Raw genomic sequence first — 16922 nt, forward strand, 5'->3', positions numbered from 1 at the left:
AAAGTATATGATGACCACTTTAAAGAGTTAGCTTCAAAATTGTCTGATCATATATGATGTTAGAAACAAGGCACGGCTCATTGGTGGATTAACAATTCATATCTAGGAAGAGTTACTATGATGCCCATTGCTCACACAAAAGGAGGTTCATGAGGCTACACACCAATTGGAGGTGTTAATTGAGTCATAGTCATATGGCTCCATTACATTGTATGAAGATAAATATAGGTGACTAGAAGCTTAGATGGAATAAATTACAAGTTAATATAATAGAAGAATAGGACTCTAGTGAATGGGATGTTGAAGCCATGGGCATGTGACAACTTATGACCTAGTGGTCAAAGCTTAGATAATTGACTTTTCTAGTTTCCTAGTAGCTCCATACATCTCCTATTGCACAACATGCCAGGAAATGTATGAGACTTCATTGCATTCATTGAACATGTAAAAGTTGCAAGAGGTAACAAATTTTTTTGTTTTAAAGTGTGTTAGATAGGAGTTGAATTTGATTATAGTATGACCATATCTAGGCATTTTTATCACAAAACAAAATGAAAATTAAAAATAATTTATTACATGAAAGGAAATAAATTGGGTAGATATTCAAAATTAGAAAATATAATTATAATATTCATTTAATTTGTATATAATTTTATTGATATTAAAATATATCTTAATATCACTTTAGCTTAGAGGATCTTGATTGACTTCCCACTATTTTAAATAGGGCTTAATAAATAGTAGGGCCCTACTATAAATAGGTTTCTAGGTGAGAGAGGAAAGAATGAACCATCATAATAAATTGCTTGACAAAGAAGGTTGACTGTAAAAATTAAACTTGTGTGCAAGAGTACTACACGTGACACTAATTAATGTAGATATTCAAAGAATTATTAATAAATAAATAAATCACTATTGAAACTCAATCATAAACCGCACCAAAAAAAACTTTTATCCAATGAAAAACTAATTAATTTCACATATTTATATATTAATAAATATATTTTTTTAAGTTCTATCCAATAGAAAACTGATTGTTTTCACCTATTTGTTTATTAATAAATATTTTCAAAAAAATATTTTGTCTTCATGTTAAAGAAAATGTGCATCAAAAAGTAAAAGAAAATGATATATGTCATTAGGAATGGAACATATAAATAATTGGTTAACCTAAACCATTCATCAACTTACGGGTGTTACATTAGAAAACAATAATTTTTCAAATTATATTAATTGAGAGGTCTTATCTTATGTATGATTGCGATCGGAGTAATGTGGGAAAATAATTAGAAAATGTCCTCTACACCATTGGAGCACCCGATTATTTCCAATTTATAGAGTACATATTCTAGCAATGTTAGTGACTGTAAGTCGTGAGACGGTCCTTTCTTCAATTATCTTGTAAGAACACATTTTTGGCAGCTTTGTATTGATAATAGTTTTAATTCCTTATCCCGAACACCCCTTGGCTGTCTTCCACTAAAGAAAAAGCTGGAGATAATTCTCGACTCCAGTGACGGTGACCCCACTTTCGTTGTATGAAATTGACATAATGATTACGCGCATTGTGGGTAACTTGTGTGGCCGGCTTTCTTCTAACTTGTTCCTCGACAGCTTTAAAATTTCCTTACTCTGTGTTCATCTCTCTGCTATTTTTCTGGGTTGCAATACTTCGTGAAAGTGAACGATCTCCTTATGGAAGACGTGTTTCCATCTTATGATGTTTTGATTAATCACAGAGGGCCTGATACCAAGAAAACTCTCGCCAGCCTCATCTATCGCGAACTCAGTGAGCATGGATTGAGGGTGTTTCTCGATGAACGGGAATTGGAAGTGGGAGATCCCTTTCCCCCTGCAATTCAATCTGCCATTCGTGGTGCCTCCGTCCACATCGCTATTTTCTCCAAAACATATGCGGAATCCGTTTGGTGTTTGGATGAGCTGTTATGGATGTTTGATTCTCATGGTAATATTATCCCCATCTTCTATGATATCCAACCTTGGGAGCTTCGCCATGTTGGCAAGGGAGCATATGCCGGAGCCTTTCAGGATCATAGAGACAAGGGCAGGATTACCATTGAACAAGTGGACAGATGGATAACCGCCCTGAACAAAGTCGCTGATATTTCTGGCGTGGTGTTCGAGACGGAGAAAGAGTAAGTACCTATTTACAATGATCTGAAAATATATTAATGTGGGGTTCTTTACATGAGCTTCCGATTTATGACAAGTTCTTCATTTTTTTCAGTAACCATGGAGATCGTTTGAAACAAATAGTCGACAAAGTATTAGAAAAGGTGGGAAAGAAACAACTGTATGTGTGTGATCATCCTGTGGGACTTCTTCAAGCGGCAGCTAATTTGGAAAAGGAGGTTTTGAGTCCAAGCGGCACCAACGTCGTGGGGATTGTGGGGCTTAGCGGATCGGGGAAATCAATTCTGGCTACTCATCTCTACAACTCCAAGTGTTCCCAATTCCAGAGATGTTGTTTCTTATCTGATGTAAGTAAAAGAGATTTACCATCTCTGCAGCAAACTCTGCTTAGGGATCTGCTGCGTGACCGAAATTTGTGCATTGAGGATACGGGTAGAGGTAGAACCCTCCTTCGAGATCGTCTGCGAGGGTTGATTGTTTTGATTGTTTTTGATGATATAGATAATAGAGAGCAAAAAGACAATCTGTTATTTGTAAAGAATCATGTGGGAAATGGCAGTCTGATCTTGGTGACATCTAAAGACCGCACTTTGCTTCAAGGGACTCCTGGGAATCCTCGAGTAAAAATATACGATGTCGAATTACTAGGTGCAAAAGATGCCCAGGAGCTGTTCTGCTGGCGTGCTTTCGGTCTCACCGAACTAGTCCAAGATTTGCAAAATATGGTGGAAGAATTGGTTAGAATGTGTGGTGGGTTTCCTTTGGCTTTAATAGTTTTAGGAGAACTGTTCGTCGATGAACGTCATCCAAGAATGTGGAAGAAGCACTTGGACAGCCTCAGTAAACGACTGCCGGATGAGGTCTTAAGTCAGATAGTAATGGATAGCTAGCACTTGGACAGCCTCAGTAAAGGACTGCCGGATGAGGTCTTAAGTCAGATAGTAATGGATAGCTATGAATCTCTCAACGGTAGAGAGAAAGAGGCCTTTTTAGATATTGCCCATTTCTTGATGGGAGAAGATAGAGGTCTGGTGGAGAGGGTTTTGGATGGATTATTGAATGATGACGGCTTTCAATGCCTTAAGACGCTCCATCGTAAATGCCTCGTGGAGTTAAAAAGTGCAGACATAATTCGCCAGAGAGGATTAGGGGTATAAACTGCCTGCATGCCCTTAAATAAGCATAGATCATTATCATGATTTTTTAAAGTTATTAGAACTGTTTATTACAGTAATGTAGCTAATGAACTTTCTTCCAGGATGACAGCGTGGATTGGAGTGGAGGTATTTGGAGAAGAGCAAAGTGGAGCTCCAAAATAAGAATGCACGATTTAGTGAGGGACCTGGCGAGACAAATCGGCAGAAGACAGGAGTTAGCTCTTCGCCTTTGTTGCTCAAGCGATAAAATGATCTCCACACGGGTATTTGATCTCATAATTTTTTTTCAACAGTTAAAAAAAAAGAAAAAACCAATTCTAATTTTTCCAAAAGTTATTTTGAGAATCTTCACGATACTTCTTTTAATGTTGGAGCAATCTCCATTTTGTAACCAAACCTCTCCAAAATCCTCTGTAGAATAGTTCTTCCCTTTTTTGAACTTCTATGAGAATGAGACCAAGTTCTTCTCCGCAAGATAGGCTAACTGATCCTGTTCTTCTATTTGAATCTTTTCATTTAGGACCTCCAGTACCGATTCTATGTGTTGTTTCTCCGCAATTCACATTTTCTAGTATAGTTGAACACTAACATTCTGTTCATCCATGCACAATTTCTATTCGTGGTTCGATATATGTCAAACTCTAGTTATTCACAAACTTTGCCAAGCAAGGGGTTTGTTGATGATTGATGGGGACAGTTTGTTTTAATTGTAGTTTGTTTTTGTTTAAATTCAGTTAAGAACCTCTTAAATTCAGCTAAGAAGCTCAGTTTTACCTTTTCCTCTGCCAGCGAATAATTAATGTTAAGGCATGTTGCTGTTAATGCATAATAAGTTCCTTCTGTTATGCTATGAACTATTCCTTTGAATTCTATTTGTATTCAAGCCCAGCGTAGTTTTTAATCCAGCTGGAATAAAAGACTGCTGTGTATCGAAACAGTTCAGTAATAAAAAACAGAGGATTCTGCAATTGTTGAAATCCATGAATGATAAATTTATTTTTCTTGTCTGATAAGAGGGATCAGTAAGTGATCTGATTTTATCACCGTGTCTATTGCTGTTGTCTTTTTCCTCTACTGTCACATACATTCAATCAATTGGTTTGAGGGTAAGGGCTGCTTTCAGAAACTACATTTGATATCAGAGCGGGACGAAGGGACGGATGAAGAACACAGATGTTTTCTAAAATAAATTGAATACAACCGTGGGAATATTCGTAATGTTTTGTATCAACAGAAAAAAAGATCGTGGGTATCAAAGTAATTAGAGGTGCCCTTGTTTCCAAGATGCTCCATTCAAGGGATCCAGTGATTCTGATGCAGGGGAGAACAAAACTCTTCCCCAGCAACAACTTCACTCAACCGACAATTCACAACTCATAAACTCGTTTAGCAAGAAAACAAAAATTGCAACATAACATTCAACTTTATTAAATTTCATTTCACCATCAAGCTACTGCGACAAATTAATTACAAGCTTGGCCTGTCAATGGCCTTTCAACTCTGTTCAAACCCTCTCAAACCCCATTTCTCTAAGCTCAGATCAATTTCCAAGCGGCCTCATCTCTTCTATCTTTGCCTCGGCCGATTCTCACCCACTACTCTGTTCTTGGGCCGACACATTCCTAATTCTTCGTTAGCTGATTCCCATCTTTATTTATTTAACAGCCACTTCCCTCTTTCCCCTTTTACCTCATTCACAGCCCTCTTCCTCTTCTGTTTTCGCTGGCTCTAACTCTGCTTCCTTTGCACTTTTCCTTTGTTGCAGAGGGCTCACCTCTTCTCAGACCTACACATCTTTCTTTTTATATTTCTGTTTCTGATCGATGCCTCAAACTTTTTTTCACTTAGCCGCTCCACACACAACTACCTTCAAGGCCGATACCCGTTCTCCTCTATTTGGGTCCGGTTTTTTACCCTCGACCTTTCCCCTCTTTAATACAACGGAGATGTGTTTACCATATGCTTTCCCACCGCAGCTTTTACTCTGTTTTTGTTTGTCTCTCTACGCAGCCTTTCTCACGACCCTCTCCAATGATGGTAATGGTTGAGTCTTTAATTCCACACTTTGCATGCATAAACCTCTTCCTTTATCCTCTGGCAGATGTGCATCAAAGCCACATCTAAAAGAGGAAGATTTGCTCGATAGCAACGAGAATCGCAGCCTGCAAAGAACACATCAGCCGCTGGCTTCATTTTTGAAAGAATTATTTTTAATTAATAAAGAGGCGCCACTTCAGAAGAGATCGCCCAATGTTTCCCACTGCTCCAAATCGATTGTATAAAAAGTGAAGCCAATTCTTAAAAGAGGAGATCAAAGTCAAAAAGATCATCTGGTATAATTTGTCAAGTTTGAATCTACCTTCGAAAAGGGTGAAGCCTTTGATTTGTAAGAGTAAGTTGGAGGAAGATTACAAATTAGAAAAAAGTTGCTTTGCATGAATAAGATGTAGATCTTGTAGAAGCCACAGAAATTAGCCTACCCCGAAATCAGATCTAAGCTTTTTACAGAAGCAAAGAATTTACTCTCAAAATAGAGATTGTGTCATAGTGCATCGTGATAGGAGATAAGCTTACTAAAGTTAAAAAATTATTATTATTTTTTTGTTTTTGTTTTGTGTTGAGTCAATTCTTTCTTGAAATTAAAGAAGAGGTTGTTGGAATATTCAATTCTTCTATTGTGCATGAGAAAAACATAAACATGTACAGTTTTTGAATGAGATAAAGTTAGATTGTTTAAATTTGATTTTGTATGAATATGTATATGACTACATTTCATAATGTCCAAGACCTCTTTATTAAAGCAATTGTTGTGCATTTCTTATTTCTCATCATTCGATCAATTGATCATGTGATCACGCTGTAATTAAATATTCATGTGCCTGTTAAAAGAAGTTTATTGATGTTGCAAATTGTCTATTCTTAATTTCTTCAGGGTTGAGTTATTGTCAACGCTTCTCTTCGATTCTTTTGTGCCTGAAATCTTCTCTAAAGCATCACTAGTTCATCAAATATAAGAAAGTTTTTTCTAGAAAATGAATCCTGCATTTTTTTCTGCTATACTCCCATCAGTCCACATCTAGATAAAGATTTGCTATTTTATGTAATAATCTTATTTTTTACAATTGCCAATAAAGATGATTTTAGGCTAGTGATCATAGCACAACAAAAAAATTCCCAATCTCCTGGAGATCACCATCTATCCCTTTTTTGTATCAAGATATTGTTCATCATAAACATTTTCATCGACTTTCATAAATCCTCCTAAATTATTCCCAATTCCAAAGAAAAGAACAACGTCCCAATATTCCTTTGGGATGTTATAAAATCTGATGTAGCGAGGATGTAACCATAGAGCATAATTGGTGGAATGAAAGTTTTGTTTCCAAGCTTGCAAGAAAAGACCAACCCCTACGATCATTTGCGCAAATATTAAAATAAAGCCCTTTTTGAAGAGTTCAAAATTTGATGGATTCCTTGAAGACCATTGATATCAAAGTAAATTGAAGGTCCAGAAGCCTGCAAACATCCTAATAATCCTATAACTTTTTACTCTTGTTATCTTAATCTGAACTTCTTCATTGCCTTAACAAAATTGCAAGGATTTTGAAATCCAATGATTTCTAAGTCCCTAGTTTGCTACTCTCGGAAGACCTTTAAATACCGTCTTGTATAGCATTTTATAATGTGGTCAGAGAATAACTTTAAAAGGATTTTTGCGAGAGATTGCTTTCTCTTGCCCCACCTTGGTAAAGGTTGTCTATATATGTGGTTCTAGTCAACAAAAACAATGCTTAGAGAAAATCAATTTAATATATGTTTATATATTTTTAATGTAGTATTTCTGTAGCTCTATTTTATTATAGTTATCTCGACACGTAATTAAAGATAATGCTCAAGAAAAATAATACAATAGTTGTCCAGTTTTTTAGTGTAATGCACATCTCTAATTTATATCAATGTAATTTTGATCAAGGTATAACAAAGTTTATTTTGTGAAATCCCCTATTTTTGTTCTACATTCGTACTGAAGGTTTCAATACATTTGAAGCGTTTTCAAATAACCACAACACCTTTGTTTAGATAATATACATGCTTGCTAAATTTATCTATACATTAATTTAATAATAATTGTTTTCAAAATATATTTTACATAAAATAATAAATTGTGTTTTTGCATATCTAAGGTCTCTGGTTCCCATGGCTCTGTCCAATAGTATGATGTAAGAGGATTTTCTAGAGATGAAGATCATTTGTTGTCAAAATTTCAAAAAAATCAAGATATTCGCAACTTTAATTTTTTGTGAGTACAAAATTTTATCATTTTGCAGAAATTCAATAGTTTCAAGCCTTTGCATTGAACAAGACTTAATCATTATTATACCAAAAGATACAATAACTTTAATTATAATTATCTAGACAATCAATTAAAAATTTAATAAAACACAACATTTGTTCATTTATGATAAAGATCAATGTAATTTTATAAAATTAGAGTGAAGAAAGCTTATTACTGTTTCTATAATAATAGTGAAGGTTCTAATTAATCTATATTATTTTACTCTTTTCAATAATTTCACTTTCTTAAATGCTACTATAGACCCTTACTGCGATCTTCATCCATTTTCCCTTCTTCCATCAGTCATCAAATAGCAACTCGTTTATCTCATCATAAAATATAAATGAAATGAATCATTATTAATAATAAAATATTATATTTTATTCATGACTTACCATTATATAATTTTTTTATTTTTATTTTAAATTAATGTATATTATTTAGATTGTGTACATATTATTTATTTAATTATTTTATTTACATTATAACACATTTATTTTGCTCATGTATAACTTATACTTTTACACTCTCTATACATACACTTACATAATTATTTATGTTAGTTTGAATTTATTTTTAATGAAGAGAATTTATTTTATATAGTCATTAAAAGAAACTGCGTAGAATAATCTGTATTAAAAAAAATTTACTAGAATAAAATTTGTTATTTGCAATTTAACATGTTCTATCTCCGCTGATTGATCAGTACCACGTCTCCACGCAAAAGTACGAAGTACGAGGAATTCGTAGAGATGAATCCCATAAGTTGCCCGTAGTTTTGCAAAATCAAGATATATACGGATTAAACATTCTAGCGGTTCAAAATCAAGATATATACGGATTAAAAATCCTGCAGCAATTCAATAGTGTCTCGGGAGACTTGATTTGGCTTCGCTTCAGTTTAAATCATTCTGCGCTCTCATTGAGATGTTTAAGGTTTACTCCTACTCTTTTACTGAGAAGTTTAAGAGTGTTGGAACTTCATGGCGTCAGCCCTCAAGATTTCTGCAACTTGTTTGATGATCGTGAGGTATGTGCATCTTTCCTCAGCCAGCGTTTTAATTAGAGCAGAGCTTTTCCATTTTGTAATATTAAATATTAATAGCAATTAAATCACTGTTCGTATCGCAGCCTCCTTCGGAACTGCGTGCATTGGAAGTCGCATTGAATGGAGATTTTGGAAGCGCAAGCACGAGCACAGCTGGACCATCCACAGCCGTGGTCAAAAAACATGGTTCAACTTCAGAGTCATTGCAGCCTCCAATAGCTATTCCAATAGGTATTGGACAGATGTTTCAGGCGTGGTTAGGAAAGCTGAATTTGAGGAATTTGGGTAAGATAGTTTTACAAAATATTCCAGGCCTGAAGACACTCCCAATAAAATTTGAGGAAGTAACAAATCTGACACATGTAGATCTATCTGGCTGCAGCGATTTGGAGGTTTTGCCAAATTCTTTTACGGAAGAATTATTGCAACTCCAATATTTAGCATTGCGAGATTGCAGGAAGCTTGTTCTCCAAGATTTGGGAAAAATCTCCACGCTCGAGTACCTCGACTTTCAGGGTTGCTCCATGCTAGAGGAAATGCCCAAAGGAACTGAGGTTCAGAAGTCTTTAAAGCATTTAAATGTGGTCCATACTAAGCTGAGGAAATTGCCTGACAATCTTGAACAACTGGAAGATCTGGAAGAACTACATATAGGGAGCTGGGGATTGACAGAGATGCCATCTTCTCTATATAATTTGAGCAGGTTAACATATTTAACTCTGATAGGGTGCACTAATCTACTTCTTATTGGCAACTCTATTGAAAAGTTAGTACATTTGGAAAGTTTCAGAATATATAAATGTGGAATGAGAACGTTACCTGTAACAATTGCACGGGTGAATATGAAAATTTTGGATGTTCAAGTTTGTCCACTTGATATGGAGCAGTTGCTGACAGGAGTGAATCCAGGAAATATGCCTCTGGATAGTTCTCAGGTGCAGGCAAGTATTGGTCAGAGTGCTCATCCAAATCACCCAGGTTGTTTAACAGATTTAATCATAAGACACAGCCGCATTCAAGAGATAGACATTCCTCAGGCCGAAAGTCTTTTTCCCAAACTTGAAACTGTTGATCTGTCCTACAATTGTCTTTTGAGAAAGATTGGAAGGTTACCAGACAATCTGATAAGTCTGAAACTGACAAACTGTTCAAGGCTGACAAGACTGGCATGCCTCTCTAACCTGGCAAGACTCAAAGTTCTTGACATAAGCGGATGTGGTGAACTAGAGACACTTAATGTGGAAGGTCTGAAATCAATACAAGTTATTAAAGCCAATAGGTGTTGGCAACTGCGAAGCTTTCAGGGTCTGGATCTATTGGCACAGTTATCCTGTTTTCAAATCTCCGTTCGAGCATGGTGGATACAGTTATCATCTCTTCATAGCTATCTGGTGAGTCATAAAAAACAATTCGTTATCTTTACCCGAAAGAATTCTGGAACCCTTTATTCCCTATAAAAGAATTCTAAAACATTTATTTTACCTGAAAAAAATCCAAAACATTTTTTTTCCTGAAAGAATTCTAGAACATTTTTTTTCCCTTTATTTCTTCTGTGTTTGATAAATCTGTTGATAAATTGTGTTTTTAGCACACAATTATAAAATTTCTATAGAGATCCATATATATATATATACAACTACTAAAATTTCTATAGAGAATGAAAACTTATCTATATATATTAATATATATTTTTTATATGAGATAAAAACTTGTATCTATATAAAATTTATATGTGTCTAAAATTCTTTTCTTAGATGCAACTTTTAAATATTTTGATTTCTAATGTTTCTAGTAACATAGTTGTTAAGACATCAAGGCTCCACCCAAGGGTTATTGCATTGGAGTTTGGAATTGCAGCCGTAAAAATGAGCATAATAATTTATGGTAAGAAAAAGAAATGTCCGACTATAAGCTTCCGGCTTATAGTAACTTCTACCATGACTGTCTTTTTTTAGTTATGCTCACAACTTTAAAGACTACCTCTGTTATAAAAGACATAAATTGGTACAAGATCCCAAGGTTAGTGAAAAAATTACAACACACAAAAATCGCTAGAAAATATTGTTTATTCAAGTTGACAAAATGATCACAAATCTTTATATCTAATGTTATGATATTTGTCAAATTTTATACATGATTACATAATTTGATCAACTAATCTAAGACCAAAGAGACCGAATGAATTATATATCATCTCTCTATATAGAGGCTTTGCAATACAATACTTCTTCTAGAAACATATCATGCTAATGTGGTGGAAATTTGGATCCCAGCCTATGTATGATCATTGGGAAATAGTAAATAAGGTTCAACTTCAATTTTAAAAGAAGAGCTGAACACTTTGATTAATTGATCCCTTTTTTAGGGTTGTGCAATTGGAATTGACTACACAAGATCTAGGCCAAATGATAAGAAATTGGCATCTTTCAACAATAAAAGTGAAATGTAAAACTGGCAATCAACACAGTAGCTTAGATCTGAAAAAAAGGATATAGAAAGGAAGCTATGGTAGCAAACTAATCTTTAAAATCTTGAACATAGTTGTTAGGTACCCTTGTTTGAGATGTTTGTGACCAACAAAAACTTCTAGATTCCTTATCGGAAGGTCTGATAGATCCATCTTCCTAAAATTTAGCCAAAATGTATAGAGGGCACCCCAATCTAGGTGTTTTCCCCTGTTTGAAATCTAAGAATGTATGTTGTTTTCTTTGCACACTAGTAGTGCTCTCTACGATTAGATTTGAACTTACACACATGAAAATGGGGAAGAATAGGTTTTGATGTATAGGGACTTGCCTTAAGTGAAACCCCACGCTGGTGTTCTTACCATTGCGATAGCTAGCAATGATTGATGTAAAAGAATTATCTTCAGAAGGATAGAGATTAGAAAAACATTTAAAATGCTTGAATTGACAAAATATACCTTAGATATGAAACCATAAACTTGATATTAGTTGAAAGATGTTGATGCATGCCTTCATTATGGAGTAACACATTATGATTCATTATGATTGTTGAATCAATGTTGTATGGAGCACAATTAGACATGAATTAGGTATGTTAGGCATAACCGCCAAAGGAGGTCCAAACTAAGTTTGAAGTTGTATTTAAGATACAATTGACAATAGTACATTTAGCCTACACTTTAGTGCGAGTATTAACTTATGCTCATGTATCATTGGTAAATTATAGAGAAACAAAAGATTCTTTCATCAAAACATCAAAGAGATAAGATAACACCAAGCTTGGCAAGGTGGTGGCGACCAAGATTTAGGATCTTATCAATCTATAATGTCAACTTAAAAGGTAAGAATAACATGAGAAACATGATCATCATTGGTAGCACACATGGAGCATACAAAATATAAAAGGTATCACATCAAGGACTAGTAAGATCCTTCGGTCTTCAGTAGGAGCCATATCAGAAAGGAATGACATCCAAACAAGTAACTATCAAAGGGGGAGAAGAACTGTATATGATTGAATAGCCAGTTACCAGCTGAAGACATGGAGATACAATTGAAGCAGAGTATGTGGAAATATGTAAACTAGGATTCCTATACCTATGTATGTGTTTTACTCTCAATCATCACAATCAAAGGGTATTGATATTTGTATTGCCATCAATGCCAAAGGGGGAGATTGTTGGCATTCCATGAAGATTGCATTGATGAAGTATAGTGTTGTCATTGATGTCAATAGTAACTGGTAATGAAGTTGTATTGCAATGGTAATGATGCAGTAATGCAACCGGTAGTAAAGCAATGAAGGCAATCGGTATTGGTATTGTTATTGAAGCAGAGTAATCAACCGGTAACCCCAACCTGTTGATAAGAAGAACCCTAACTGATGGAGCTTGGTGAATCGGTTGGGATGATCTATGATCGAATGATGATCGGAGATGGAGATGCCACGTAAGCATGATGCATGTGATGAGTTTCAAAGTGGATTTGGTGCGTGAAGATAACTATTTATTTTGGGAATGATCAAATGCATAGCATGAAGTGAAAAAGCATGATGAGCTATAGGATCCAATGTGTAGTGATCCAGGAGCAGTTGAAGTTGTCTAGAACAATGTGTAGTTGATTGCTATGTAATCCAATGGTTATGATTGAACCGATATGTTTGTAATCTCTATGAGATTTGTAGGTTTTTGGATGTGTTATCAGCCTATTGTATTTATATTTAACGTCGATGAGTTGTTTGTAATTGTCTTAGCTATTTGGTTAATTGTGCTAGTGTGATTGTTGTCAAACCAGAAGGAGTGTCTATAGAATATTATGAAGGCAGATAGGAGTAGAAAAGGATCTGACAAAGCAAGGATCTATGTATCACATTTGACCCTAGTGAGACCATTAGAGCACTTGATGGCCCCTTATACATAGTTGCGAAGATTCAAGACAAACCTTGTTGTGGTGTGCTTATTGATAACTCTTGCATGGTTAATGTCATCACTGAGGAATATATTTATGCTTTACATTTGAATAAACCAATCTATGATAACACTAATGTGGTCATTAAGTTATTTGATGGATTTTCTTGTCCCACCATTGGTTCTATCACACTCCCTATTGAGGTTCACACTAAATATATAGATGTAAACTTTATTATCATTCCTTCATCTGAGCAATTCTATGTGAAGTCAGGCTACCCTTGGTTGTCTTCCATGAAGGCTATTACTTCTCTGATCCATATGTGTTTGAAATTCCCCAGAATGGAGAAATCATAACTGTTAACCATAGCTTATTTCAACCAACCGAAAGAAGTTGAGGTGTTCCTATTGATTACTTTTGGCCTAAACAATTTGGATCTCTTCCACCAAAAAGTGATGCTCTCTTTCAATCTTATAAAAAATAGAAGAAAGATGTGATCTTATCCTTAAGTCAACCTCACACTCCAAAACTTGATATTCCCATCATTCTTGAAGATGACATTCTTCCCCTAACAGATAGAATTAATCTTCCTCCTAAGGAAGGTTCTAAACTCATTCCCATGGATCAAACTATGCCTTATCCTAAGAAGAACAATAATATTCTTCCCAAGGTTAGACCTATACCTCTTCCTCGTGATGGAAAATGGTCTCCTTCCTACACCAAATATTCCTCCTTTATATGGTGGAGTTCTGCCTCCATGCTCTTATAGAGAGAAGAGACCTACCTCTCCTCTTGTTCAACCTAAAAGACCTCAACCTAAACCTCCAACTACCAAAGATGAGAATATTCCTCCTTCTCAGCCTTTCGACTAAGACTCGATAAAATCACTGTGTGAGAGAACACTAACAAAAGCGTCGTGCTTGAGCTCGTGAATTTGTTCCTCAAACTATTCAATCTACAAAAACACCAACAATTGATATCATTCGCTTTTCTCCTAAGCAATATATTGAACCTAAATCTCCAAATCATAAGTTCCAAAAAATGTGTGATGGTTTTACTTCTATTCATGTCCGTGCTCCTCTTTCTATAAATCTCGATGAAGAAATAGGTGAAAATGTTATTCATGATGGCAATACAACTCCTAATACTTCTAATAGTGAATATGAATATGTTGATATTGACAAACATTTATCTACAAAATTTTCAAAAGCCTTAATCCTAGCTCCTCAAATCAAACAAAGTGACTTAGCACATGAGCATAGTCCTTGTCTGGATCTTGTGATACCTCCATTTGCTATGCTCAATGTCTCTCCTCTGGTGTGTTTCCCATCTTCCTGAAATAGTGATCAGCAAGATCGGGAGGTGGATGTCATGATAGACTAGCTACATTAGCACTATAGATCCTCTACCTCTTTCTCTTTTCTTGCTCTTTTTTGACCATTATTCTATGTGTATCTTTGTTCATCTATTTTCCCTAGTGATGTCTACTTGAGGATGATGCGAAGCATTGAGATCACTTTTGGTCTATTTCATGTTGACTCAAAAGACATTTGTGTTCCCTTTCTTCTAAGTTAGTTTCCTTTCTTTGGGGAATGACGACTATTCTATGCATATATATACATGATATACATGAGTTATCATACAACATACTAACCCCGAGGAAAATAAAACCACCTTGTACTTTGTGTTTTGTGTTCATTATCCGTGAGTTTATTCCTCGATTGAGGGCTAAGTCCTTGCGATAACATGCTCCCTCTTTTTCTCTCTTTGGTGTATCCTACCTTAAAGAAATCGCTCCTGATAAGGCATGCACGATCACTTTATCATGGGGGCCTTCACTCCGCTCATAATTTTGGTCATTATACTTAAAGTTACTTAGTGAACTTGGCTTTTCTTTGTAATTTTTTGTATCCTTTCTTTTCATGACTTATAGTGAGGGGAACCTTGCTATTTGCAGTCATGATTCTCTCCCTTTTAATATTTACTTTTACTTTGTAAATCGAAGTTGTAAGATCCTTAATCCATTGGGGTCTTGGTGTATCTTGCCCCCTTGACATGGTGAAAGTCATTCAATCTTGTTTCTTTGTACTTCACCGGTAGTATTGGTGTACGCTTATACTCCCGCTAAAGTGGGGGCTAAATATAGTGTCATAAAATTGCGACCTTGCAATTTTCAACCGCATATGGGTCTTCACACTGACGGATGAATCCCTAACCTGATTGGAGACCTGGGACATACTCATACCACCTAAAACTTGCATTTTCTTGCACCCCGCACTGCCTATTCTCACTTCCTATCCTAAATTAGGATAGGATAGGGATGTGGTGCCCCTATCCCCCCTAGGACAGGGGTGTGTCCTCCTAGGATAGAGGCGTGGTGCCCCTATCCCAACCCTATTTTGGGCTACCTTCATTTAAATCCTGCATTGGGCTTGTCAATTATGAGCGAGAAAAGGTTTTCCCATGTCGGCCTAAGATGAAAAATCTGTTAGAAATGCTAATTGGCAAGTATATAAGGAGCATTTTCCCCTACTATTTGCATAAGCATAAAACTAAGTTCAATAAGTTCAATCAAGTGCAATTAAGCGAAAATAAGTTCGAGAAGTAAAATCAAGTGCAATAATTCAAGCATTCAAGAATCCATTGAGGATATCAAGTCTCCTTTCACGGCTAGGTGTTGCATTCAGGTCAAGGATTCAACCATTGAAGAGGAGATCTCTTTCAACATTCAAGACATTCTCTCCCACATATCTTTTCAAACAATTCTATCGTCATTTCAATTGCATCATCTCTTGAGGTTAATTCTATGTGTAGGTTGCAGGTGTCCAGCTATAATTGCAGGTTTAGGCTTCATTTTCAGAGACATAAAAATCCTTTTTAGTGCATGGGTTTTTTAGAGGACCAAGTACACTTTCAATCTAGTCTTGACAAATTTCACTCAAATTTGTAAGGGAGATTCATCTCGACATTTTACTGCTAATTCCAAGTGGACAGCTTCATCCAGCATCTCTATCTCAAGATATAATCATTTCCTTGTCATGTTCATGCTTATTTTGAATTCACTTAATTCAACTTTTCTATTTTAAAAGAGGCTTACTTTACTTTCCAAATTCATTATCAATTCATTTAGCATTCAATCTTTTTCCATTGAGATTGGATCTAGTGAATTCAACCACCCCTCTTTTAAATGTAATGCACGTGAGAAGTTGAAGGGAATCCTTTGTGAAAATTTCACTCCTTTCGTGAGGAGGGTAAAGCTCTCCACTTGCTCTCCTCTCATATATATATATATGTATAACAAAAATTAAACAACCACAAAATCATTACACCAAAATTTTTACATGGAATCTCGAAAAGGGAAAAACCATAGTGGGATGTAGTACCCAAAATATTATTATATTTTTATAATGAGTATGATAATATTACAAAATAGAATGCCCTTGCATTCAAGCACACTGCCTAGAGCTCACTGCTCAATTACATAAGAGGGAAACAACCTTGGGGGACTCACTATCCTACAAATGAGTTACAAGAGTAATTACAATGTTTGAATTGGAGTATAGCATCTAAAAATGTTCAAAATCAGTTATGGTTAAGCACAATTTGATTGTCTTAAGTTGCTCTACCTTTTTGCCCTATTCTGTTGCATAGTCTTCTATCGAAGCACAAATTCTACTTTCTAATGCTCATTGCATACCACACATCAATACTCACATATCACACACCATGTATATCACCCAAAATGATCATCTAGATCGACATTATATATCTGTACCAACAAAATAGATCTCAAGCAATTTGGCTTCACAAAATTGCAAAATATGAAACCTGTAGTGACTTGTCGACTCAATATA

The 16922-nt window shown here is 35.4% G+C and overlaps 1 protein-coding gene across 3 annotated transcripts in view; it reads left to right on the forward strand.

The window, feature by feature from the left end:
• The first annotated feature begins 1427 nt into the window (after positions 1 to 1427).
• Positions 1428 to 16922, forward strand: part of LOC131029850 (disease resistance protein RPV1) — a 34424-nt gene continuing 18929 nt past the window's right edge. For 2 of the 3 annotated variants that reach the window (XM_059221672.1, XM_059221673.1), the window contains exons 1-6: positions 1430 to 2156; positions 2249 to 3014; positions 3081 to 3305; positions 3413 to 3574; positions 8354 to 8677; positions 8779 to 10086. In XM_059221672.1, coding sequence (XP_059077655.1) covers positions 1696 to 2156; positions 2249 to 3014; positions 3081 to 3305; positions 3413 to 3574; positions 8354 to 8677; positions 8779 to 10086 — 3246 coding nt within the window. In that variant the 5' untranslated portion in view covers positions 1430 to 1695. Of the gene's footprint in view, positions 2157 to 2248; positions 3015 to 3080; positions 3306 to 3412; positions 3575 to 8353; positions 8678 to 8778; positions 10087 to 16922 lie in introns of all 3 variants that reach the window. The other variant, XM_059221671.1, reaches the window with a different exon arrangement.

This window comes from Cryptomeria japonica, chromosome 5 (genome assembly GCF_030272615.1).
Source record: "Cryptomeria japonica chromosome 5, Sugi_1.0, whole genome shotgun sequence".
Taxonomy (NCBI): Eukaryota; Viridiplantae; Streptophyta; class Pinopsida; order Cupressales; family Cupressaceae; genus Cryptomeria; species Cryptomeria japonica.